Genomic DNA, 24,677 nt, shown 5'->3' on the forward strand with positions numbered 1-24,677 from the left:
GTCAGAGCTGTTTTGTTTCAATGTTTATATGTGTATTGTTTTATTATCATACTCATACATTATGATGAAAATAAGACAGACTTTTTTCAAAACTGTGTATATACAGTAATGAATTCAGCTGAATGACTCACATTTGCCCATTGATAGTATCTCTTTTCCTTAAAAAAAAAAAAATCCCTGGGTTTCTAGGAGAAGAAGCTTGAAATAGTTGGCTGATAATTCCAGGCAGATGTTTTCCTTTATAATATAACAAGATTCCTAAAGCCTGGGAAATGGATTGTGAACCACCTCTTTTCTCTCCCATCCCTTCTTTCCCCCAAAAACGTAGCTATAGTTTTTGTAATTTTTCCGTGGATGTTGAGAACTGGCTGCTTTCTTTTGCCCAAACATTGGAGCGATTCCGTTGATGCAGCAGGTGCTTGTTGAGCCCTCAGGCGATTCCGCGTACTGCACTGGGCTTTGGGCCTGCACGCTGTAAAAGCCACACCGAGGAGGCTGTGTGCTGCGTGTCTGGGCTACACTGGGGTCTCCAGGCCAAGGGCTGTGGTAGTTGAAGGAACTCCAAATCCCAGGACGACTGAAGTTCTGGGGTTCCTGATCCCTTTGAAAATTAGAAGAATTACTAAGGATTACTAAGAAGAATAAATTATTTGGTTACCAAGGAATTAAATCAGAATTTTAGATCTGAAAGACTTAATAAATAGCTTTTACAATAGCAAGCACGGTAAAATTCTTGCTCGTCACCTACAGCTGTTTCCTTCTCAGTGTGGTTATCTGAAAATGCTCTTTTTTACCCATTGCTAGGGTTTTGCTGCTTTTTTAAAGTTACAATCAGTGAATAACTTATGGCAGAGTAACGGTTCTCTCTAACTTTTCCTGTTTGATGAAAAGCTGTTCTTTGATGGGGTTGGGAGCAGAAAGGAAAAACAGTATGGAGTCCTGCATGAAATTCAAATGCTACCGTATTTGTCTATGTACAGATACAAAAGTGTTTCTCCCATAAATTATAGGGTTGTGTTTTTTTTTCTGAAGTTAATTTTATTTTAACCTTTCTTTGAAAAGTAGTGACTTCACATGTCTTAGTCAAACACAACTACAGGTATCAACAATGTGAAACCTGCTTTCATTGTGGGTAGTGGATGTGGGTTCATTTTTATTAATAACGTGGCTTAGTGGGCTGTTTTTTTCCCACACGTTCTTAGGATTTCTGGAAAAGTTATTCATTTCTTTGGGGAAAATAGTAGAGGCATGCTTATTTTTGCTTGTTTTGATTTATAGCTGATTTTGAGTTGCTGGCTGGGAAGAATTGGTAAAATTGAAGAGGGGTTTTAGGAATCATAAAAAATACAAGTCATGAACTTTGATTTAGCAATTCATAGAATGAAAATTCAGAAATAATCATCAATAATGAAGAAATGAATAAACAAATAATAGTATATGGAGCATCTTGCAAGTCTTTAGACAGAAAGGCTGAGAACTTGGGAGAGTATATGATATAATTTGAGGAGGCTAAGTAAAGCAGGACATAACATGCTGTGCATGTCGTCAGTATGTAAATGATTCAAAATTTAAAAAAGAACTGAAAAAATTCACCAAAATGTTTATAATACTGTGGAGAAATTGGGATTATGTTGATTTTCTTGTTTTTAATTCCCCTTTCCCTTAAACTTTTCATGATAGAGCTGTGCTTAAGATAATAATTGAAAAAATTTAAGTGCTAATGTAGTGGATTATATGTGTGATTCTGAGAAAGTTCAAAATAAATATCTTGAAGTTTCCTGTAAGTAAATTGTAGAAATGGGCTAATTGTGGGAGATTTTGTAATTTTTTTAAGAGATTTCTTATAAGTTGAGGAATAGTCATTTGTTTGGAATGTGGCTGAGTGTTAGACATTTCTGATGTTTGTTGTTGTTTAAGGACAGTTTTAGAACTCCTGAATCTAGATTTAACATCTTTGACGTAATCAGCCTTGTAGGGAAAAGGGTAGGAAGTCAAATGAATGTTATCTAACACGGTAGAGGAGTGGAAAATAAGGTTTTCAGAAAATTGTTTTGCTCTTGAAATCTTTGTTTTTATTTATAAAAGTCAAATTATACATTGTCAGTATGTATTATAAAATGAAAAGTGAAGTCTAACCCCATCTCTCAGAGAGAACCATTGTGGAAAAGATTTTTGAATCACACTGCGTCTTAATGTGGCTTTGTAGACGTTGTTCTTTGTAACCCTGTCAAGGCATCTTGGCTGAAGTCTATTCTTCTAAACAGAGTAAACTGAAATACAGTGTTTGTTTTGTTTTTTACTACGTCTTAGAGAGGAGTAATGTTGTGGGTTATCCAAACATTGTTCACGCTGGACTTCAGAATTTTTATCTTAGTATTTGCTTATGCATGTGTGTGCCTGGCTGGAATGTTCCTAATAAAGCGCCGCGCAGTGAAGCCTTGGCTCAGCTGGAGCTGCGGAGCTGCCTTGCTTCATCGTCCTGATTCCCACACCCGCAGCAGTCTTCGTCACATCTGACACAAGTCACAATTCGTGTCTCCAGGAGGGAGTGAGTGTGTTGTTTATTCTTTTGAGAGTGGATACTGGATTTAGGCATTCTCAGATTTGAGATCTAGTTATTCCTGAGGCCTCTAAAACCTCGTGATATATAGTAATTCGTAATTTTTTGGAGACGCAAATTTTGAATCGAGCTTGAGGCCTGCTGCCCAGCTTGGTCATTTCAGAGAAGTTCAGCTGCTTCTCTTCACAAATGGTGTTTTATGCTTTAATGCTGGTGCCTTATGCTGTTATTCTTTGTGGAGAGGCACCACAAAAAGCAAGGCAGCTGAGAAAGCAGGTGATGAAAATTTGGAAGTCTACCAAAGTGATCTTTTTTTTTTTTGCCAGAAAATAGAAGTTATAGGTAATTTAAGAATGTCAAATGTGGTAAAAAGCTTAACAAACCTATGGACCCAAGCAAGTCTACCATTCACTGGGGTGGAAATGGCAACAAAAAGTTAATCAAACTGTTTCAGTGACTGTTCTAACCAAGGGTGGGGGCGGGGAATGCTCATCAAATGAGGAAGAAAACTCAGGAGAATGTTGGAAAGGCTTTCGGTATGGTCTGACCGTCACAGGAAAGATGAGACTGCCACTTCTGGGAAGTAACAGATGGTGAAGACATGGAACTGACAGGTGCAGGTGGATTTGGTGAAGTTTTTTAAATGTGGATTTTTGCCAGATACGAAGTTAATGAGAGGAGACCACACCAGCTAACCATCGAGGGCTCCTGGAAGTGAGCTGAAGATGCTCGTAAAGCAGCAAAGGGTTAGCATCTCTACGAATGCTAAATTGTAATGAAACCTACATTTGAAAAAAATGGCTTCTCTAAATACATGTCCCATGAAGAGACGTGAGCATCAGATATTGAGACAACTGAGAATAATTTTGATGATGGAGGGGAGGGAACTTTAAAGATGTCTGGGAAACAAATCTAGTTCGGTGTGAGGACAGAAGTATGGGAAGGAAGGAAGGGAGTTAAGAGGCAGCCCCGTTCATCCTGGCTGGCTGTCTCATCTCCCCAGAGTCACTCACCTGCTTCTTCCGTCAGTGTTAGTCAGCCACATGCTGATGATCCACCAGCTCAAACAGACATTGGTAACCTGAGAGCAGAACTCAGTGGGTTTGAAGTTGTGGTGCTCAGACCTGCAGCATCAGCAAAATCTCATACCCCCACCCAGAATTACTGAGTCAGAAACTCTGGGTGGTGGAGCCTCGAAGTCTGTGTATAGCGAGTTTTTCCTGGTGGGTTCAGTTCAGTTCAGTCACTCAGTCGTGTCCAACTCTCTGCGACCCTGTGGACTGCAGCACGCCAGGCCTCCATGTCCACCCCCAACTCCCAGAGTTTACTCAAACTCATGTCCATTGAGTTGGTGATGGCATCCAACCATGTCATCCTTGGTCGTCCCCTTCTCCTCCCGCCTTCAGTCTTTCCCAGCATCAGGGTCTTTTCCAGTGAGTCAGTTCTTCACATCAGGAGGCCAAAGTATTGGTGCTTCAGCTTCAGCATCAGTCCTTCCAATGACTGTTGAGGACTGATTTCCTTTAGGATGAACTAGTTAGATCTCCTTGCAGTCTAAGAAACACTCAAGAGTCTTCTCCAACACCACAGTTCAAAAGCGTCAGTTCTTTGGTGCTCAGCTTTCTTTATAGTCCAACTCTCACATCTATACATGACCACTGGAAAAACCATAGCTTTGACTAGACAGACCTTTGTTGGCAAAGTAATGTCTCTGCTTTTTAATATGCCGTATAGGTTGGTCATAACGTTCCTTCCAAGGAGTAAGCGTCTTTTAATTTCATGGCTGCAGTCACCGTCTGCAGTGATCTTTGAACCCAAGAAAATAAAGTCTGTCACTGTTTCCCCATCTATTTCCCATGAAGTGATGGGACCAGATGCCATGATCTTAGTTTTCTGAATGTTGAGTTTTAAGCCAAGTTTTTCACTCTCGTCTTTCACTTTCATCAAGAGGCCCTTTAGTTCTTCTTTACTTTCTGCCATAAGTGTGGTGTCATCTTTTTCCCAGCAATCTTGATTCCAGCATGTGCTTTATCCAGTCCAGCATTTCTCATGATGTACTCTGCATATAAGTAAGCAGAGTGACAGTATACAGCTTTGACGTACTCCTTTCCCGATTTGGAACCAGTCTGTTGTTCCATGTCCAGTTGTAACTGTTGCTTGCTGACCTGCATACAGATTTCTCAGGAGGCAGGTCAGGTGGTCTGGTATTCCCATCTCTTTCAGAATTTTCCACAGTTTGTTGTGATCCAGACAGTCAAAGACTTTGGCATAGTCAATAAAGCAGAAGTAGATGTTTTTCTGGGACTCTCTTCTTCGATGATCCAGTGATCATCCTGGTGGTTTGGTGTGCGCTGAAGGCTGAGGCCCTCTGCTGTAGGTTGTCTTCATGCGGCAGTTGCTTTAGCATTTTATTAATGTCATTTGGTATATACTAGACTCATCTGCAGAGAAGGCAATGGCACCCCACTCCAGTACTCTTGCCTGGAAAATCCCGTGGACAGAGGAGCCTGGTGGGCTGCAGTCCATGAGGTCGCTAAGAGTCGGACACGACTGAGCTACTTCACTTTGACTTTTTGCTTTCATGCACTGGAGAAGGAAATGGCAACCCACTCCAGTGTTCTTGCCTGGAGAATCCCAGGGACGGGGGAGCCTGGTGGGCTGCAGTCCATGAGGTTGCACAGAGTCGGACACGACTGAAGCGACTTAGCAGCGACTTAGCTGCAGCTTAGCAGCAGGCTCACCTGACTCTATGGACATGAAATTGAGCAAACTCTTGGAGATAGTGGAGGACAAAGGATCCTGGTGTGCTACCAGGGATGCAAAGAGTCAGGCATCACTTAGCGACTGAACAACAACGTACATTACACAGAATGTATAGTCATAGTTCATTCCTTTGTTTTTATAGTTTGTTACATTGATTTTTCAAATTTTAAAAATTCATGGCTACTTTTACTAGCTAATTTTGTAGTTTATATTAGAATTTGCTTTGATGGGTTTTTTTTTTCCCCCTCAATTACTTTGGGCCTGTGTTTACATAATCTGTAAGAATGTGAAGGGCTAGCACACGTCTTCCAGGCACTGTTTTCATGACTATTATAGGGGAAATTATATAAACTCTAGTGGTAGTCAAGAACTTAGAGATTAGAGAAAGGTTCATGGCATGACATTTCTCGACAAAAAGGGTCTACCCTAATTTGGGAGATATAAATAAGCCTAATCAGATTGAGTAGCTGTCAGTAAGAAGCAAGATTTACTGGGCAGTTGACTTTGTATATTTTGATCGGATGCATAAATGAATGCTCCTTGAATTCATTTAGCAGCTGGCTGTCATCTCCATTAGCTGAAAGCAACGAGTCTTGGTTCTGCTTCAGAGCTGCTGCTAGCATGCCTTGCTGAGCTTGCTTAGATTTTCAGCTCAAAAATTCCCAGCTGCCAGTTCAGAGAGAGGTCTCTGGACCTTATTATAAGGTCATCTAAATCCTTCTGCCCACTCTTGAAATGATCCTGGGCAGGTAATTTAATTCAGTCTTGCTGACACTGCAGGTGGTCAAGAAGGATTTAAGGATTTATATGCAATAAGAAACACTCTTTAGAGTTTTGTCAGTCTTAGCTCTGAAGGTAGAGAAGATGAGGTGAGAGTTGAATGCTCTGAGTCATTCCTGACCATTTTCAGCTCTAGGGACATGGTAAATTCTTTCACCAACCCTTACTTTTTGGTGCTGTGTTATCATGCCAATGCAGGAGACCTGGGTTCTATTCCTGGATCAGGAAGATCTCCTGGAGAAGGAAATGGCAACCCTCTCCAGTGTTCTTGCTTAGGAAATCCCATGGACAGAGGAGCCTGGAGGGCTATAGTCTGGGGTTGCAAAGAGTCAAACATGACTGAGTGACTGAACAACAACATTATCGTGAATACTTTCTATCTCCAAAGTTTTAGAAATTGTGATTGCTTCAGTGCTGTTCTTATTCTTTCTTTTGACTGTTTCAGTTACACTAGACCCTCTTAAGTTATATGTGCTCATATGAGCTCAGTTGCTAAGTCATGTCCGATCTTTGCGACCCTGTGAGCTATAGCCTACCAGGCTCCTCTGCTCATGGGATTTTCCAGGCAGAAATACTGGAGTGGGTTGCTATTTCTTTCTCCAGGGAATCTTCCCAATGCTGGGACCGAACTTGCAGCTCCTATGTTAGCAGGCAGGTTCTTTACCGCTGAGCCACCGGGGAAGCTCCACTAAGTTCCACAACATTCTGTAAATATTTTTGTAGATTATTTTAGGGAAATGGAGGCTATTAATGCTTCGCTATGTTCAGGTAAACAGAACTAAGTGAAGCCAGCACAGTAAGGTTGTCTTAGTTATTGCCTCAGAACTCAGTGGCTTAAAACTGCACACATTTATGGTCTCGCAATTTCCGAGTCAGGAATTCTGGAGTGGCTCAGCTGTCTCACTCTGGCCACATTATTGTGAAGACTGCAGCCAAGGTGTCCTGGGGGCAGAGTTCTCTGGCTTGACCAGGACTGGAGGGTCTTTCCCGTGTGGCTTGCTCACGTGGCTGCAGAGGAGGCCTCAGCTCCGTATTGGCTGTTGGCAGGAGGGTTTAGTTCCTCACCTGGTTGGCTTTTTCATGAGGTTCCTTGTGTGTCCTCATGACATGGCAGCTGGCTTCTCCAGAGAGAGTAATGCTAGCAGAGGTAGGGTGGAAGCTGTGCTTTTTATGACCTGGTTTCAGAAATCACCAGTGGCTCAGACGACAAAGAATCTGCCTGCAATTCAGGAGACCCAGGTCCAATCCCTGGGTCGGGAAGATGCCCTGGAGGAGAAAATGGCAACCCACTCCAGTATTCTTGCCTGGAAAATTCCATGGACTACAGTCCATAGGGTTGCAAAAGAGCTGGGCATGACTGAGCAACTAAGACTTTGACTTTTTCACTTTTCAGAAGTTGCAGCAGCCACTGAGTTGGCTACATTCGGTTTGTTAGAAGCGAGTCACCGAGTACGGCCCACAGCAGAGGGAATGGGGTTGGGCTCCACCTTTGAAGGCGGGGGGGAGAATTTTTAAAAATTGGTGGACATATTTTTAAACTACCACAATGATAGGCATTGGAATATATTAATATTTGGCAAAGACATGTAATTGGTAACAGCCAAATTTGCAGTAATTTCTATGGTGTTCAGCGGTCTCCTAGTTAAAGCAGGTGTTTCCACTGCTATATCTGTTCCTGAAGCTTCTCATATTTTCCAGAGTTGAAGATTAAATGGGTTTATGGGAAAATAGAACTCGAGAGAGGTAGGACTTTAAGTCCAAGCATCTTTATAACCAAAACACTAACAGAAATAGTAATGGATACCTCAGGAGATAACCTGGACAGTGTAGCCTGGTCTCTTACTGTGGGAGTTGAGTTACCTTAGGGAATATTAAAAATGCACAGTAACGTAAGAGTGGAAATGTTGGCTTGTGGGCATTGAGACTGAGTTTGCTATGGGCTTTTCCCTCTGTTTTTGAAAGTTATAATTCCACTCCCAGTATTCTGGCTCCCCTTGCCTACAATAAATCCTTGTGGACGAATGCTATACATACCATGCTGACTTCATTCCCCTCTGTGTGAGCTGTTGTTTAGTTTCTAAGTCATGTCTCATTGATTGTGACCCCATGGACTGTAGCCTGCCAGTCCAAGCTTCTCTGTCCATGGGATTTCCAGGCAAGAATACCGGAGTGGGTTGCCAGGGGATCTTCCCGACCCAGGGATCGAACCCACATCTCTAGTGTCTCCTGCATGGGCAGGTGGATTTTTCACCATAGTGCCTCCTAGGAAGCCCATATATGAGTTAATTAGTATTAATGAAACATATCGTGGCAGAACAGACTGTTGGGCTTCCTAGCTGGCACTAGTAGTAAAGAGCCCGCCTGCCAATGCAGGAGACATAAGAGACTTGGGTTCGATCCCTGGGTCAGGAAGATCCCCTGGAGGAGGAGATGGCAACCCACTCCAGTGTTCTTGCCTGGAGAATCCCACGGGCAGAGGAGCCTGCTGGGCTACAGTCCATGAGGTAGCAAAGAGTCGGACACGACTGAAAGCAGTGTTGCGCTAGCTAGACTGTGGTCCGTTTTCTTTAAGTACTTCTCTTCTAATCATGTTTGTTTATTTATTTAACAGAATTCCCTACTGGACTCGCCTGGTGGTCCAGAGGTTGGGAATCTGTTTGCTAATGCAGGGGACACGAGTTGGAGCCCTGGTCTGGGGAGGTCCCACATGCTGGGGAGCGGCTGTGCCCCGAGCCAGAGCTCCTGGGCCCACGCTCTGCGGCACGAGGAGCCCCCGCGCTGCAGCCGCAGAGCAGCCCCTGCTTACAGCACGAGGCGCCCCCGCGCTGCAGCCGCAGAGCAGCCCCTGCTCACAGCACGAGGAGCCCCGTGCTGCAGCCGCAGAGCAGCCCCTGCACAGCAGCGAGTCCCCACGTTTGTGGCAGTGCAGAGATTGTTCTGTTTACATTTGTTTTCAAAGGTAGTATGACGACACCCCGCCTACCCAGAAGTGACCCGTTTGGAAGCCCGCACTACTTAGATTAATACTTTTAAATACAGAAGTCAAGCAGGACGGACCTCTGAGTGGAGGAAAAGACTTACCACAAAGTTTAGTCCTTTACTTGGAAGAAGGGTAGAAAGCTAGCTTTCAGCCTTTTGTTTTAGGATCGATTGTAAAGTAAGGTAATACATTAGAAATTCTTTATATACTCATTACTGTCAGTCATTGGAAAAGAAGAGCCAAAGAACTATGGTAATGCTGAAGCTTGGAGGTGTTTTTAGACAAGAGCGGATAGCTCTTCTAGTCCATTGGATTCACTGAATTTCTGAATGTAGTAATATAGTGAGAATCCACACCTTAAAGAAAATATGTTAAACATACTTGTATAATCTATGAAAGTGAATGGTAGGTGTTTGAGAGAGTTAAATTTAACTCTGTGGCACTTCGTTCCAGCCAACATGGAGTGACAGAGACTGCATTTACTCTTTAACCTAAAAGAAATAAACAACTAAAAACCAGGTGAAATACATGAATCAGCTGTCAGACACTGAGCATCAGGCAGCACAGGACACAAAACACATCACACGCACGTTGAGAGAAGCAAAACAGGTTGAAACAGGCCTACAAAGGTGCCCTCTCACTGATGGTGGGAGAGCGTTCAGGCTTCAGTTGCAAGGAGGAGGAACCCAGGCAGAACCTGGTATTGACCCTGCATTCAGGAGACAGCTGGGAGTCCATTGAGGCTACATAGTTTGAGTATAAAGAGTAAGGTGCTGGAGGGAGAAGAGCCACTCAGAGTCCTGGAGACGTGCGGGGAGTCGTCACCGAGCCTTCAGCTTCGTGCTGACCCGTCGTGTGTGAGGAAGATACTGTGAGGCTGGGGCTAAAAACCGCTGAGGAAGAGCAGGGGGACTAAACCCGGACCTTGCCCAGGGCCAGGCCCAGAGAGAGCCTCACAAGTCAGAAGGCATCCGTTAACAGTACTGCTTACTAATACTGTCATTATAAATCTAGACTTAAGGCGGCTCAGGTCTAATATGACAAATCCCAGAAAACAAGCCTTGTAAGAACCAAAGTGTTTTCAGCTAACTTAATTGTGTCCCAGAACAAAACTCCATCATATTCATAAAGATACAAGAATATCCAGTTTTCAACGAGATAAAATTCATAATGACTAGCTCACAAACAAGTGACCAGGTGTGCAAAGAAGCAGGAAAATATGACCCATAAGAGAAAACCGTAAAGCTGACACAAACGATACAGATGATAGAATTAGTTGACAGGTACATTTAAGTAGCCATTCTAATTACATTTCATATATTTATGAAGATAAAGCAGAATTAGGAGTGACATCGAAGATACATACATATCTTTTGTATGTTTGTATACATATCTTTTGTGTGTTCGTATGTGTATATAAGTATGTGTACCCACATATACCCAGATCTAACTTAGAGGTGAAAAGTACACTGGATAGAATTAACAGGAATTAAACACTGCAAAAGAAAAGGTTAGTGAGCCTGAACCACAGCTTGCTGGAATTTGTGGAACGCCGTTAAAGCAGTACTTAGACGGAAGTTTATAGCATTTAAATGTGTATGTTAAGAAAAGGAAAAGTGACCTCAGCTTTCATGTTAAGAAAATAGAAAATAAGTAAAAATTAATCCTAAAATTAGTAAGAGAAATAAGAATCATAAGAACAGAAATAAATGAAACCGTCAACAGAAAAACAATAGAGAATGAAACCAAAACCGGTTTTTTTGTGATGTTTGATAAAATTGGTAATGTAATTAGACTGATACAAGTATATGTCTCCTAAACTAATGAAGTAAAAACAAAAATAAACAAATGGGGCCTAATTAATCACAAAAGCTTTTGCACAGTGAAGGAAACCAGAAACAAAGCAAAATGGCACCCTGCAGAATGGGAGAAAATATTTGCAAACAATGTGGGCTGAAAGGGATTAATTTCCAAAATTTACACACAGCTTATACAACTCAGTATGGGCAGAAGACCTAAAGAGACATTTCTCCAAAGAAGACATACAGATGGCCAACAGGTACATGAGAGAATGCCGAGCATCAATAGTTGTTAGAAAAGCGCAAATCAAAACTGCAGTGAAGTATCACCTCACTGCACCGGTGACCGGAGGGTCAGAATGGCCATCATCGGAAATTCCACAAGTAGTAAATGCTGAAAGGTTGTGGAAAAAAAGGAACGCTCCTGCACTGTTGATGGGAATGTAAATTGGTGGAACCACTAAGGAGAATAGTATGGCAGTTCTTTAAAAAACTAAAAATAGCATTACCATAGAATCCTGCAATCCCACTCTTGGGCATGTATCCAGAGAAAACCCTAATTTGAAAAGATACATGCACCCCAGTGTTAATTGCAGAACTGTTTACAATAACCAAGACATGTAAGCAGCCCAAGTGTCCATCGACAGATGAATAAAGAGGATGTGGTGTGTGTATGTACATACACCGATGGAACATTACTCAGCCATAAAGAGAAGGAGATAATGCCATTTGCAGTCACCTGGATGGACCTAAAGATTATCAGACTAAGAGAAGTAAGCCAGGCAGAGAAGGACAGTATCATAGGATAATGCTTATATGTGATATCTTAAATACAAATGAACTTATTTACAGAAGAGGAAAAAAAAGTCATGTTACCAATATCAGAAATGAGAGAGGTGATAATTACAAATTTTTATTAATATTAAAAGTATAATAAGGAACTATTGTGGACAACTTTATGTCAACTATATGAAAAATGAAATGAGCAAGCCTTTAAAAGGTCAGACTCCAAAGTTAACTCAAGAATAACTAGATAATGGAATAACATAGTCCAAACTCTAGTATAAAGTTGAAATTGAAGTTAAATACCCGCTCCCTGCAAAAAAAAGCAAAAAACAAAGACCAGAAAAAATAAGACCCCAGATCCAGAAGTCTGCACTGAGAAATTCAGTCACTATCGTGGTGATCAGTGCACTTAGTTTTTAGCTCATTTATAGGTGTGTATATGTCACATCTTATCAAATTGCCATGTGCCAAGTGATCAGAGAGGAAAAGAATGTTTTAAATCATTGTGCTGTGGTCAGGTTTCTCTCTCAGCTTGAGACACTTGTTCTCGCTGTCCATCTTTCCTCTCAGATCATGCAAGAGAGGCCTTAAATCTGAAGGATATTTCTAAAGGAGGAGTTGTAACAATGGATCCAACTGTAAATTGATGGACATTGGTTCCTTGTGTGATGTGAATATTTATTAGAGCATAGACAATTTGAATGCCTGTGATTTGAGAAGTTTCAGAATTGACAGAGCTAAAATAATTTGCGTCATAGAATAAGGAAGTCTGATGCAAAGGGCTGTGCCCCTGGCTGACTGCCAAGCTGTCAGTTACTTGCTCCTCTCCGGGTTCCCCAGAGCCCAGGTGACACGCAGCCTCGTTCTGAGGGTGCGCCTGAGCTGGGGGCCCCTGGCAGGGGAAGCAGTCAGCAAGGACATTTAAATCCAGAGCAGACGAGAGCGATTTGATTCAGACTGGGGTGTTAGGGCGTTCCTGGGACAGACTAACCTTGAGAGCGTCTAGGACTGTTCAGGCCCTGTGGAATTTTTCTAAGGGGGGAGTAAAAAGCCAGTCTCTGTTGATATCCCGTATTTTTCTCTTGTGGTACCGCTTCCAGCCTTAGCCGTGTCTATCGGGGACTTCCTAGTCCTCTCTATTTGCTCTGGGGCTTTTTTAGGATTCTTGAGGAGTTGGAGAATTGAAGGGCTGCTCCTTATGTACTGCTGTCATCTTTTTCTTCAGTGTAATTACTCACAGGTCTGTATATACGTGACAGGTGAAGGAGTGTCCTTGAATCCACACTCAGATGTGGCTCAACACAATGCCTGCTTCTTGTATTCGTGTGTGTGTGGTGTGTAAGTGTTTACAACAGATCCCTTGTTAGAGAATGTTAGTGTATTGCAGTCATGGAAATTGGATTTGGGAAATCCAGTTGCCCAGTGTCTATTATTTTTAGCCTTGCACAGGCCTTTCCCTCTCTTCTGAATCTCTTCTTCTGTCCCCCTTCCTTCGAGGAGGAGACTGTACTGTGGAAAGCGGAACTGACGCTGGGAGCCTGGGCGTCTTTCTGTCTGAGGCTCAATGGACTTAGCAGATCAGGGCAAGTGGGTGGCTGTGGGCAGATCCACCACTGGCAGGCTCTGTCAAGTCGCATCTAGTTTGAAGTCTCCTGGGCTTCCTATCCCATTGTGGGAATGTCAGCATTGGGTAGACAGACAACTCAGTGGAGCTCTCCACAGAGGATGCTAGCTGTGTAGTTGTTTACTAGGCCAGAGTTCAAAAAGCTGAAACCCTTTTAGATTTCATTCTCGCCCAATGCCAGGAAATTCATGCAGTGTACAGTATGTATTTTATAAAGCACTCTGATATACTTGGAGAAAGAGGAAGTGAAATTCAAACCCACTGGTTTTGTTATTTGCAAACATTTTTGCCCAAAGGTGTGTATTCAGTTCAGTCGCTCAGTTGTGTCTGTTCTTTGCGACCCCATGGACTGCAGCACACCAGGCATCCCTGTCCATCACTAACTCCCGGAGCTTACTTAAACTCATGTCCATCGAGTTGGTGATGCCATCCAACCATCTCACTCTCTGTCGTCCCCTTCTCCTCCTGCCTTCAATCTTTCCCAGCATCAGGGTCTTTTCCAATGAGTCAGTTCTTTGCATCAGGTGGCCAGAGTATTGGTGCTTCAGCTTCAGCATCAGTCCTTCCAATGAACACTCAGGACTGATTTCCTTTAGGATGGACTGGTTGGATCTCCTTGCAGTCCAAGCGACTCTCAAGAGAATTCTCCAACACCACAGTTCAAAAGCATCAATTCTTTGGTGCTCAGCTTTCTTTATAGTCCAACTCTCACATCCATACATGACTACTGGAAAAACCATAGCTTTCACTAGATGGACCTTTGTTGGCAAAGTAATGTCTCTGCTTTTTAATATGCCATCTACACTGGTCTTAACTTTTCCTCCAAAGAGCAAGCATCTTTTAATTTCATGGCTGCAGTCACCATCTGCAGTGATTTTTGAGCCCCCAAAAATAAAGTCTGTCACTGTTTCCATTGTTTGCCATCTATTTGCCATGAAGTGATGGGACCAGATGCCATGATCTTAGTTTTCTGAATGTTGAGCTTTAAGCCAAGTTTTTCACTCTCCTCTTTCACTTTCATCAAGAGGCTCTTTAGTTCTTCACTTTCTGCCATAAGGGTGGTGTCATCTGCATATCTGAGGTTATTGAGATTTCTCCTTGCCATCTGGATTCCAGCTTGCGCTTCTTCTAGCCCAGCATTTCTCATGACGTACTCTGCATATAAGTTAAATAAGCAGGGTGACAATATACAGCCTTGATGTACTCCTTTTCCTATTTGGAACCCGTCTGTTTTCCATGTCCAATTCTAACGGTTGGTTTCTTGACCTGCATACAGATTTCTCAGGAGGCAGGTCAGGTGGTCTGGTATTCCCATCTCTTTCAGAATTTTCCACAGTTTGTTGTGATCCACACAGTCAGAGGCTTTGGCGTAGTCAGTAAAGCAGAAGTGGATATTTTTCTGCAACTCCCTTGCTTTTTCGATGATCCAGCGGATGTTGGCAATTTGAGCTCTGGTTCCTCTGCGTTTTCTAAAACCAGCTTGAACATCTGGAAGTTCACAGTTCATGTAGTGTTGAAGCCGGGCTTGGAGAATTTTGAGCATTACTTTACTAGCATGTGAGATGAGTGCAATTGTGCAGTAGTTTAAGAATTCTTTGGCATTGCCTTTCTTTGGGATTGCAATGAAAACTGACCTTTTCCAGTCCTGTGGCCACTGTCGTGTTTTCCAAATTTGCTGGCATATTGAATGCAGCGCTTTCACAGTATCATCTTTTAGGATTTGAAATCGCTCAGCTGGAATTGCATCACCTCCACTAGCTTTGTTCGTAGTGATGCTTCCTAAGGCCCACTTGACCTCACATTCCAGGATGTTTGGCTCTAGGTGAGGGATCACACCATCATGATTATCTGGGTCTTGAAGATCTTTTTTGTACAGTTTTTCTGCATATTCTTGCCACTTGTTCTTAATATCTTCTGCTTCTGTTCGGTCCATACCATTTCTGTCCTTTATCGAGCCCATCTTTGCATGAAATGTTCCCTTGGTATTTCTAATTTTTTTGAAGAGATCTCTAGTCTTTCCCATTCTGTTGTTTTCCTCTATTTCTTTGCATTGATCACTGAGGAAGACTTTCTTATCTCTCCTTGCTATTCTCTGGAACTCCGCATTCAAATGGGTATATCTTTCCTTTCCTCCTTTGCCTCTTTTCACACCTATTTGTAAGGCCTCCTCAGACAACCATTTTGCCTTTTTCCATTTCTTTTTCTTGGGGATGCTCTTGATCCCTGTCTCCTGTACAGTGTCAGGAACCTCTGTCCATAGTTCTTCAGGCACTCTATCAGATCTAATCCTTTGAATCTATTTGTCATTTCCAGTGTATAATGGTAAGGGATTTGATTTAGGTCATACCTGAATGGTCTAGTGGTTTTCCCTACTGTCTTCAATTTAAGTCTGAATTTGGCAATAAGGAGTTCATGATCTGAGCCACAGTCAGCTCCCAGTCTTGTTTTTGCTGACTGTATAGAGCTTCTCCATTTTTTGGCTACAAAGAATATCAATCTGATTTCGGTGTTGACCATCTGGTGATGTCCATGTGTAGAGTCTTGGGTTGTTGGAAGAGGGTGTTTGCTATGAGCAGTGTGTTCTCTTGGCAAAACTCTGTTAGCCTTCGCCCTGCTTCATTCTGTACTCCAAGGCCAAATTTGCCTGTTACTCCAGGTATGTATTGGGAGGGGGTCAGATAGTTGTTGGATTTTCTTGAGACCTATCTTTGGTGTTGCTGCTCTTCCTTTTTCCTTCTCCAGTAGATATTTGACATCTACCAAAACCACTTGGCGTTTACGTTAGTTTTAATATTCATAAGAATACAGTCTCTTGAATCTGTTTCTTCTGCTAGCCCTTGGCAACTACAGCAAACTTCCAAATAAATAAGACCTCCTGGCTTGGGACCTGTTCAGGGGCACGTGCCCCCATCAGTTTGTGAGCGTGGCCTTCGGCGCTCTCTGATAAGCAGTCTGTGTCTAGTACTGAGAAGTGCCCTCCTCCTCATTAGTACAGCTCGTCACTCGGTGCCCAGCGCCTCTGCACTCAGCTGGCGGGACTGGTCTGAATGCCGCTCTTCCAAGCTTACTCATCTGGGAGCTGAGGCCTCGTCAGACCTCAGCTCTCTGTCTGCCTCTCTGTGCATCTTTGTCCGCCTCCCTCCCTGATTTACAGGCACTGCAGCACACCATCCTTCTTAGACTGGCAGTAATTACCTTTGAAGGCTTAGCTATGTTTATAGAGTGGTATTTTCTTACTAGAAAAGTCATTCATTTTTAATCTCCTTGATACTCAATGTACATTGAATAGCTGTAGGAAAGAGAATATCAGGGTAATCACATTAAAAATGATTAGTTTCGTTAAATGCCAGCTCTTGAATGTTATCTTTCTATATCAGTCTGTATAATATTTTCTTCTTAGTATACTTAAATTAAGTCTCTCATTCATTAAAATTTTGAAGTCATTTCTTTTTTAAATGTTAAGTGAAATTGTGAAGGAAAGAGCAGAAAACAAAACTTGGGTTTACAGCACACAAGTTAAAATGGCTTTTTCCCTGGGGTTTTAAGGAAAAAGTTCTTCTTTACTTATATGAAAAAGAACATGTGGAGGTAGATATAGTAGATCTTATCATGGTGTATTACTGCTGGTTTCAGATTCTCTTAATTGTAAATTAGAGCCTCAGTTATCATTTAGATGGTTCTAGTGTAATTCCTTTCCGTTGTCCAGGTAATTTATCTGCTATGCTGATGAGTAGCAAAACACCCATTTCTCTAAGACTAAGCTGTTTGTTTGTGCTTGTTGTAGGCAAACCTCACAGCACCGGTAGCTCTGAGCGGATTCAGCTCTCAGGAACGTACAATGTCCGTAAAGGCAAGATGCACTTGCCAGTGAACCGATGGACCAGACGCCAAGTCATCCTGTGTGGGACCTGCCTGATCGTGTCATCTGTGAAGGACAGCGTGGCCGGGAAGATGCACGTGCTGCCGCTCATCGGTGGCAAAGTAAGTGGAAAACAAGCCAAGCAGGGCAGGCTTTCCCGCCTCCTGAGGAGCTTTGCTTTGAGCCGTCCCTGTAGTGAGGGGCGGGCGGTTTTCACTCGTCATTCCTGTCGTGCGTCCGTCGGGGCATTTTGGGTGGTGGAGTTTTGGAATACATCACTGCCATTGGCTCACACGAGGCCTTGGTGATGCTTGCTTCATTAGTGTGTGTATCTTGGGGCTTCCCTGGTGGCTCAGACCGTAAAGGATCTGCTGGCAGTGCAGGAGACCCGGGTTCAGTCCCCGGGTCGGGAAGAGCCCCTGGAGAAGGGAATGACTACCCACTCCAGTATTCTTGCCTGGAGAATTCCGTGGACAGAGGAGCCTGGTGGGCTGCAGTCCACGGGCTCACAGAGTTGGACACACTGAGCGACTAACACTTTCACTTTTTCACTCAGTTTCTCGTGCCTCATGGTTACGAGACTGAAAATAGAGCAACTGGAATTTCACTATTATATTTTAGACTATTGGTGATTATTTATGAGAAGATATCTTTTGATATTGTGATAACATATTTTGTAGTGTAGTATAGTGATCCCTGGATTCCCTGGTGACTCAGACAGTAAAGTGTCTTTCTACAATGCGGGAGACCCGGGTTCGAGCCCTAGGTTGGGAAGCTCCCCTGGAGAAGGAAATGGCAATCCACTCCAGGACTATTGCCTGGAGAATCCCATGGACAGAGCAGCCTGGTAGGCTACAGTCCATGCGGTCTCAAAGAGTCGGACACGACTGAGCGACTTCCCTCTCTCACTCTCATAGTGAATCCCAGGTCCATGACTTTAGGATCATTCAGGCGTGCTTATCGAAGGTTAGACTCTTCAGCAGGAATCTCTGATTCTGCTTTGCCTCACCTCTCTGCTTGTGTTCTTGTGACCAGTGGGGTTAGCATGCTTAGTTTATCACTACAGCTAGTCGTGACTTTTGAACCTGAAATGCGTCTCCTTTCAGAGAAAGCCCATGATCCAGCTGATAGATATTCCCAGCATACTGACTGCTTTCCTTTGGACATGTTAGCTATCTTATTTCTATCATTTACAAAATAGAAAGAAAGAGGTTGTGTCGGAAGATTTTCTATTCTTGTCTTTGCCAGATTTATTTATAAACCCCAAGCATTGGTAAGAGTATCATTACCATAATTATATGTCAGTATTTCCTGATTTTTAAATGATATGACAACCTGTTAATAAAGGGAAAGGCAAATTTAGATTGAAAAAAAAAAAAAAGATTTTTGGAAATCAGGACCATATTAAGAATTGTTTTCTTGGGCTTCCGTGGTGACTGACTGGTAAAGAATCTGGCTGCCAATGCAAGAGACATGGGTTCAATCCCAGGTCCAGGAAGATCCCAGGTGCCACAGAGCAGCTAGGCCCGTGAGCCTATGCTCTAGAGTCACACCTGCTGAAGCCTGTACGCTCAGAGCCTGTTCCCCACGAGAAGCACCAGGTCCTTGGCGCTGCAGCGAGGAGCAGCCCTCACTCTCCACACGCAGCAGCGGAGACCCGGCACGGCCAAAAATAAAAATAAATAAATAAGTGATTTTTTAAAAAGCATTAAAAATTTTTTTTTCATTACCATTTTCCCCCTGAACAGGCATGGGAAAGCAATCAGGACATGGAAATTAAAAAGAGAGGAATATAAACTAAATATAAAGTAATTTACTCTGTTAAAGTAATTTTTTTTTAACTGGCAAATGTTTGATTTGTTGATTTCAGGGATTAGAAATCAAGAGGGAAAGAAAAGACCAGATGTGTGCAGTAGTAAATGGTGTTTTGTTCACCTGCTGGGTAGCCCAACTTCATTCATGAGTTTAAGTTGTTCTTTCTGAATGTGTAAACAGCCCATGTCAATTCCTCCCCCCTGCTATTATCTATTCTAGTCTTAACTCTAATACTTGATTGTTAACAAATAGATGTGGCTGGTCTGTGAGGCATGTTTAGGTCTGTTTCATTCGTCTGTTTTGAAACTTTGGCTTCTTAACTTCTGTCTGAGCATTGAATTAGTGGCAATTTGGATGGATGAATTACTGAAAACTCAGTCGTTACTTAAACTCAGTTATTACTTCCATAACTCATCATTGAAAACGCATGTTTAACATTTGATGCCCCGGTAGGTCAACAGTCTGTTTCTTACTTCTCTATGATGTTGGGCATTTGCAGAGGCAAATTTAATATAACTATTTATTAAATACCCTCTATAGGGAAGCCACTTTGCTTGGCATCCCAGAAATACCAGGATGGGTAAGTCAGCATCTCTGCCTTGGAATACCTTATAATTACTATCCGGAAGTGAAGGACGGACCACAATACGCGCTCCACAGAGCTGCAGGAACATAGTGTGGGAGACAGTGGAAGGGGAGATTCGTCTCGTGGGGTGAGTCAGGGGGCTTGTGATGGAGGAGGCAGCAGTTAGGGTAGAATGCAAAGAGCGAAAAATCTCTTGCCATCTGAGGAAGATGGTCAGAAAGCTGACTGTGCTCTGAGAAGCAGCCGCAGGAAAGCAGTGGTGTTCAGGTAAGGTCAGAGGATCCAGTTGTAATTAGCATTTTCATTCAGAGCTAGAGGCTTGTTCCGTTTCCCAGGCCTGTTATTGGATGCCTGTTATTCTACCATTGAGTGAATTGAAAGTTAATAGCTTCTGTTTCTCACACACAAACCTTGTAAAACCTGTTTTGTGCTACGCCTTTAAAATAATGGAGTATGTTGAAAAATTGAGTCTTTTAAAACCTGTTACCAAGTTAGGAAAAAATAATTCACTCTTTGCGGTTTGAGTTTTCTTTAATCTGTGTTCCTTTTCTCATTCTGTTCTGTTGTTAAAAAACTGAGAATGGAAGGAATTTTTGTTTTGTTTTGTTTAATTTGTATAGGAGCTAGAAATGGGGTGTGAGATAGATGGGTCATAACCCAGCTGTGATTGCTGTAATAGTGAAACTTGATACAATACTTGAGCATGATCATTAGTTTACATTTTCAAATGTAGAATTCAAATATGAAGTTAAATAAAGCTTTATTAAAACTTCACTGTTGAAAAACATTTAATAAATAAATTTTTGTTCACTGTGCAATTATTGTATTTAATTTCTCCTTTAAAATTTAACATAAAATTTAGATAACTTATTTAAACTAATCCTTGAGGTAGTATTTGTCAAGTCACAAAGCACAATAAGTTGAGTAACTGTAACTTATCACTCAGTTTAGAAATCACAGCAGCATCAATACTAGTGTCTCTGCCGCAGTTCTCTTTTTACCTGCCACATAACCTCCTCCTGACCTAGAGAAATCCACTGTCCTACGATAGGTATTCATTATTCTCCTACTTTTTTGAAATAAATTCTATCACGTGACTTTGCTTTGAGCTTATAAAACTGGGGTCACCCTGTTTGCAGTTTCCTGTGATTGAGTTTTTCGCTCAGTGTCGTGTCTCATAGTAAGAGTCCATGTTGCTTGCTGTAGATCCTGGTCATTTCTCTATAAGGTTACACTCTGTAAGTGTTCCAGGTTTCCAGAATTTCTCAAGTTATTTTCTTGTTGATGGACATGTGTGCTGCTTCTAGTTTGTTATGAAAAATTCTCCTGAGATGGTCTTATTTTGATATACCTCCTGGTATACAAGTAGTTTTTCTAGAGCAGCAGTTCTTAACTCTTGTTGCTGTGCCTGAAGGGACATTTGGTAATATGTACAAGCGTTTTGATTGTCAAATGAATGGATAGTCGGTTGACATAAGCTTAGTTATGCTGTGGTAACAAAACGCCCAGATCTCAATGCCCAACAGTTATTTCTCGCTCACATTCGTCCAGTGTGAGCTGGTGGAGATTTCTTTTTTCAAATGATCGTGTAGGGACTCAGCCTGATGGAGGCCCTGTCTCTTACAACGTGGCTTCCTTCGCTGCTAAGGCAGGGGAAGAGGCGCCTGTAGAGTCATTCGCTGGCTCTTGTTGGAGAAGCGACACATGGAGCTTCTGCCCCTGGCTCACTGACCAGACTAGTCACATGAGTCCACCTGAACGGCAAAGACTCTGGGAAAAGCAGATGGTGTGCTCGGTTAATACCAGTATCTCTTGCTGCAAGGGGACACTATTGGCATCTAAAGTGCAGGGACTCAGAGTAAGATGTCATGCAGAAATATTAGACAGTGTACACAAGAACTATTCAACCCAAATCTCTGTGATGCCTACCCGAGAAATACTGCTCTTAAGCACGCAGTTGCTGGGCTCTAGGGCACTATGCACGTTTACTCTTACAAGGTGATATCCAGTTGCTTCCAAGGTTGTTGCGCCATTTCATACTCACATTGGTATACAAGTGTTCCTGTTTCTCTCCATCGTCACCAGACTTTATTAAGGTGTGACTGATATACACATACTGTACATTCTGATAACAACAACATGCTCCTTTGTACCCTTCTGTCCTGCTTTTCTGCTCACTCCTGCTGCTGCTGCTAAGTCGCTTCAGTCGTGTCTGACTCTGTGCTATCCCATAGACGGCAGCCCACCAGGCTCCCCCGTCCCTGGGATTCTCCAGGCAAGAACACTGGAGTGGGTTTCCATTTCCTTCTCCAGTGCATGAAAGTGAAAAGTGAAAGTGAAGTTGCTCAGTCGAGTCCGACTCTTAGCGACCTCATGGACTGCAGCCCACCAGGCTTCTCCGTCCATGGGATTTTCCAGGCGTGGATACTGGGGTAGGGTGCCATTACCTTGTCCGTCTGCTCACCCCTACCCATTCTCAAAAAACAAACTGATTTCTGTCAGTGCAGATTAGTTTAAATAGCATTTTTAAAAAATTATATTTTCTTTTTGATGTATAGAAATGTGGTTGATTTTTGAGTATTAATCTTATATCCAGTCACCTTACTAAATTTTCTTATTTTTTCTAAAGTCTGTGGATTTTTTCATGTTTGCTGTGTAGCTAATCATTTCATATTCAGATAATGGCAGTTTTCTTTCTTCCTCAGTACATTTCTTCGTCTTTTTGTAATGGCCAGCACTCTAGTACAGTATTGAGCAGAAAAAGTAAGAGAGTGATATCACATCATTAACACTGAAGTGTGCCTTAGATAAATACCCTTTGTTGGCTTAAGTGAGTTATCTGTGTTCTTAGTTTGATAAAGGGTTTTTATCATGAATGATGAATGGGAGGAGAATGTTACCAGAAGCTTTTTCTGCAACTGTGGGGGCGACCATATGACTTTCTTTTTTTAATCTGTTAACGTGATTAATGATTTTATAGTTCCAATAACATTAAACCATCTTTCCTGAGGTAAATCCAACATTTGTTCTTGATATATTTTTTTCCATATTGCTGAATTCTGATGCAACATTTTGTTCAAGGTAAGTATTCATGACTAAGGTTGACCTTTAATTTTCCTTTCTGTTACTGGTCTGATCTGTTCTGGGTTATGCTGGCCTCATACAATAGTTTGGGGTCCATTTCTTTTCTCGTTTGGTGGATTAGTTTGCAATGGTCTATTTCTTGGATTTTTTATAAAACTCACCTACAAAATCACATGGTCCTGATCTTTTCTTGATAATTTAAAAAGTCCTAATTTATTTTGATGGTAATAAAACGACCTCTGTCTGATTGTCTTCTTGACTTGGTGTTGGCCTTCCCAGGTGGCACTAGTGGTAAAGAGCCTCAGAGACGTGCGCTCGATTCCAGGGCGTCCTGTGGGCACAGGAGCCTGGCAGGCCACCGTAGTGTCACAAAGCAGGCATGACCGAAGTGACTTAGACATGGGCTCGATTCCAGGGCATCCCGTGGGCAGAGGAGCCTGGCAGGCCACCGTAGTGTCACAAAGCAGGCATGACTGAAGTGACTTAGCATTAACAAAATATGTTTTTCAAAAAACTTGCCACAAAATTATTTATAATAATCTCTCTTTAATCCCTGCTTAATATGTTGTCTTCCTTTTCATTATTAATATATATTTCTTCAATTGATATCATTGATCAATATCAATTGATACTCAATTTTGTTAGCCTTTTCAAAGAATTACTGTTTTGCTTTGTTAATATTCTCTATTGTGCATTTGATTTTTATTTTATTAACTTCTGCTTTTTATTATCACCTTCCTTCTGCTTGAGTTCACTTTTTTCCCTAAGTTTACTAGATGCATGGCCAATTAAATTAATTTTCTGCCTTCTTTTCTAATATGAGTATTTAAAATAAAATTTTCTCTGTGTACCTGCTTTTTATTACAGTCCATAAATTTCAATATGTAATATTTTTAATGGTGTAATTCTGAGAATTTCTAAATTTTGACTCCAGTTTCTTTTTTTTTTAACCTGTTAATTGTTAGGAAGTATATTAATTTTCTAAATATTGATTTTTAATTTATTTATTACTGATTCTTAATTTGACTTTATTTTGGTCCCGGAACATAGTCTGTGTGATATTGATCTTTTCAAATGGTTTTGCATTTTCTTTGTGACTTGATTTGTGGTCATTTTTGTAAACAAGAGATAGGAAAACATTCATTCTTTAAGTAAAACATAGGTGTTTGTGTAATATCATGTTACTTTATTATTTGGACTTTTTCTCCTTATGAAGAATTTACTGGGAGTAGAAATTTGATTCCACTATATCACTGCATTATTGGGACTTGAAATTTCTCATGGTAGGCTTTTATTTCAGGTTAATCTCAATTTCACAATAAACTAAAAGAAAAAAAAAAACTTAACATGCTTGAAAACCTCTTTTTAAAAAGGCATGTAATTCAGAGCAATACAAAAGTCCCCTAAGTGAAAATCCACCTGCAGTAAAAATTCTTCAGTAAAATCTTAACTGTAGGTCCTCCTAAGAGGAAGTAAGAACCTTGAGAGTAGAGAAGGATAAGCTGTTCCAGTCTGAAACAGGAAAATGAGAATTTCACTATTGAGGGGAAATCTAATGAAGGTAAAACCCCCTTTTTGGTTTCCTTGTGATTCAAATTGGCTGGTCAGACTTGAGAACTTACATGCTTGAAGCATGCTTGAAGCAGTGAGGGGCGCCCAGAGGGGTGAATGCAAAGCCCTGTGTCTCGCTGGTTCAGGGAGGAGGTGATGAGCTACGCACATGTCCTGCTTTCTGATGCGCTTTTCTCACTGTTTGTTTTTACAGGTAGAAGAAGTGAAAAAGCACCAGCACTGTTTAGCATTTAGTTCTTCTGGACCTCAAAGCCAGACGTACTACATATGTTTTGATACATTCACAGAGTATTTAAGGTGGCTTCGACAAGTCTCCAAGGTAAGCAGGAATTTTGTTCAGCTTCTGGCTGGCTCAAGAGTTGCTTCTGCTTTACAAAATATAGTTATACATTCTTTTTTTTTTTTCTTTTTCCTCCAACTACTGCCAGTAGTTAGCAGTGTTTAGTCTTTTTTAAAGCTCACTTTAGCA

At 41.8% G+C, this 24,677-nt stretch overlaps 1 protein-coding gene across 3 annotated transcripts in view; it reads left to right on the forward strand.

Moving 5' to 3' along the window:
- Nucleotides 1–24,677, forward strand: part of PHLPP1 (PH domain and leucine rich repeat protein phosphatase 1) — a 230,366-nt gene that overhangs the window by 90,832 nt on the left and 114,857 nt on the right. For all 3 annotated transcript variants that reach the window (XM_070362033.1, XM_070362032.1, XM_005910191.2), the window contains exons 2-3: nt 17,077–17,273; nt 24,402–24,527. In XM_070362033.1, coding sequence (XP_070218134.1) covers nt 17,077–17,273; nt 24,402–24,527 — 323 coding nt within the window. The remainder of the gene's footprint in view (nt 1–17,076; nt 17,274–24,401; nt 24,528–24,677) is intronic.

The sequence above is a fragment of the Bos mutus genome, chromosome 24 (genome assembly GCF_027580195.1).
Source record: "Bos mutus isolate GX-2022 chromosome 24, NWIPB_WYAK_1.1, whole genome shotgun sequence".
NCBI lineage: Eukaryota > Metazoa > Chordata > Mammalia > Artiodactyla > Bovidae > Bos > Bos mutus.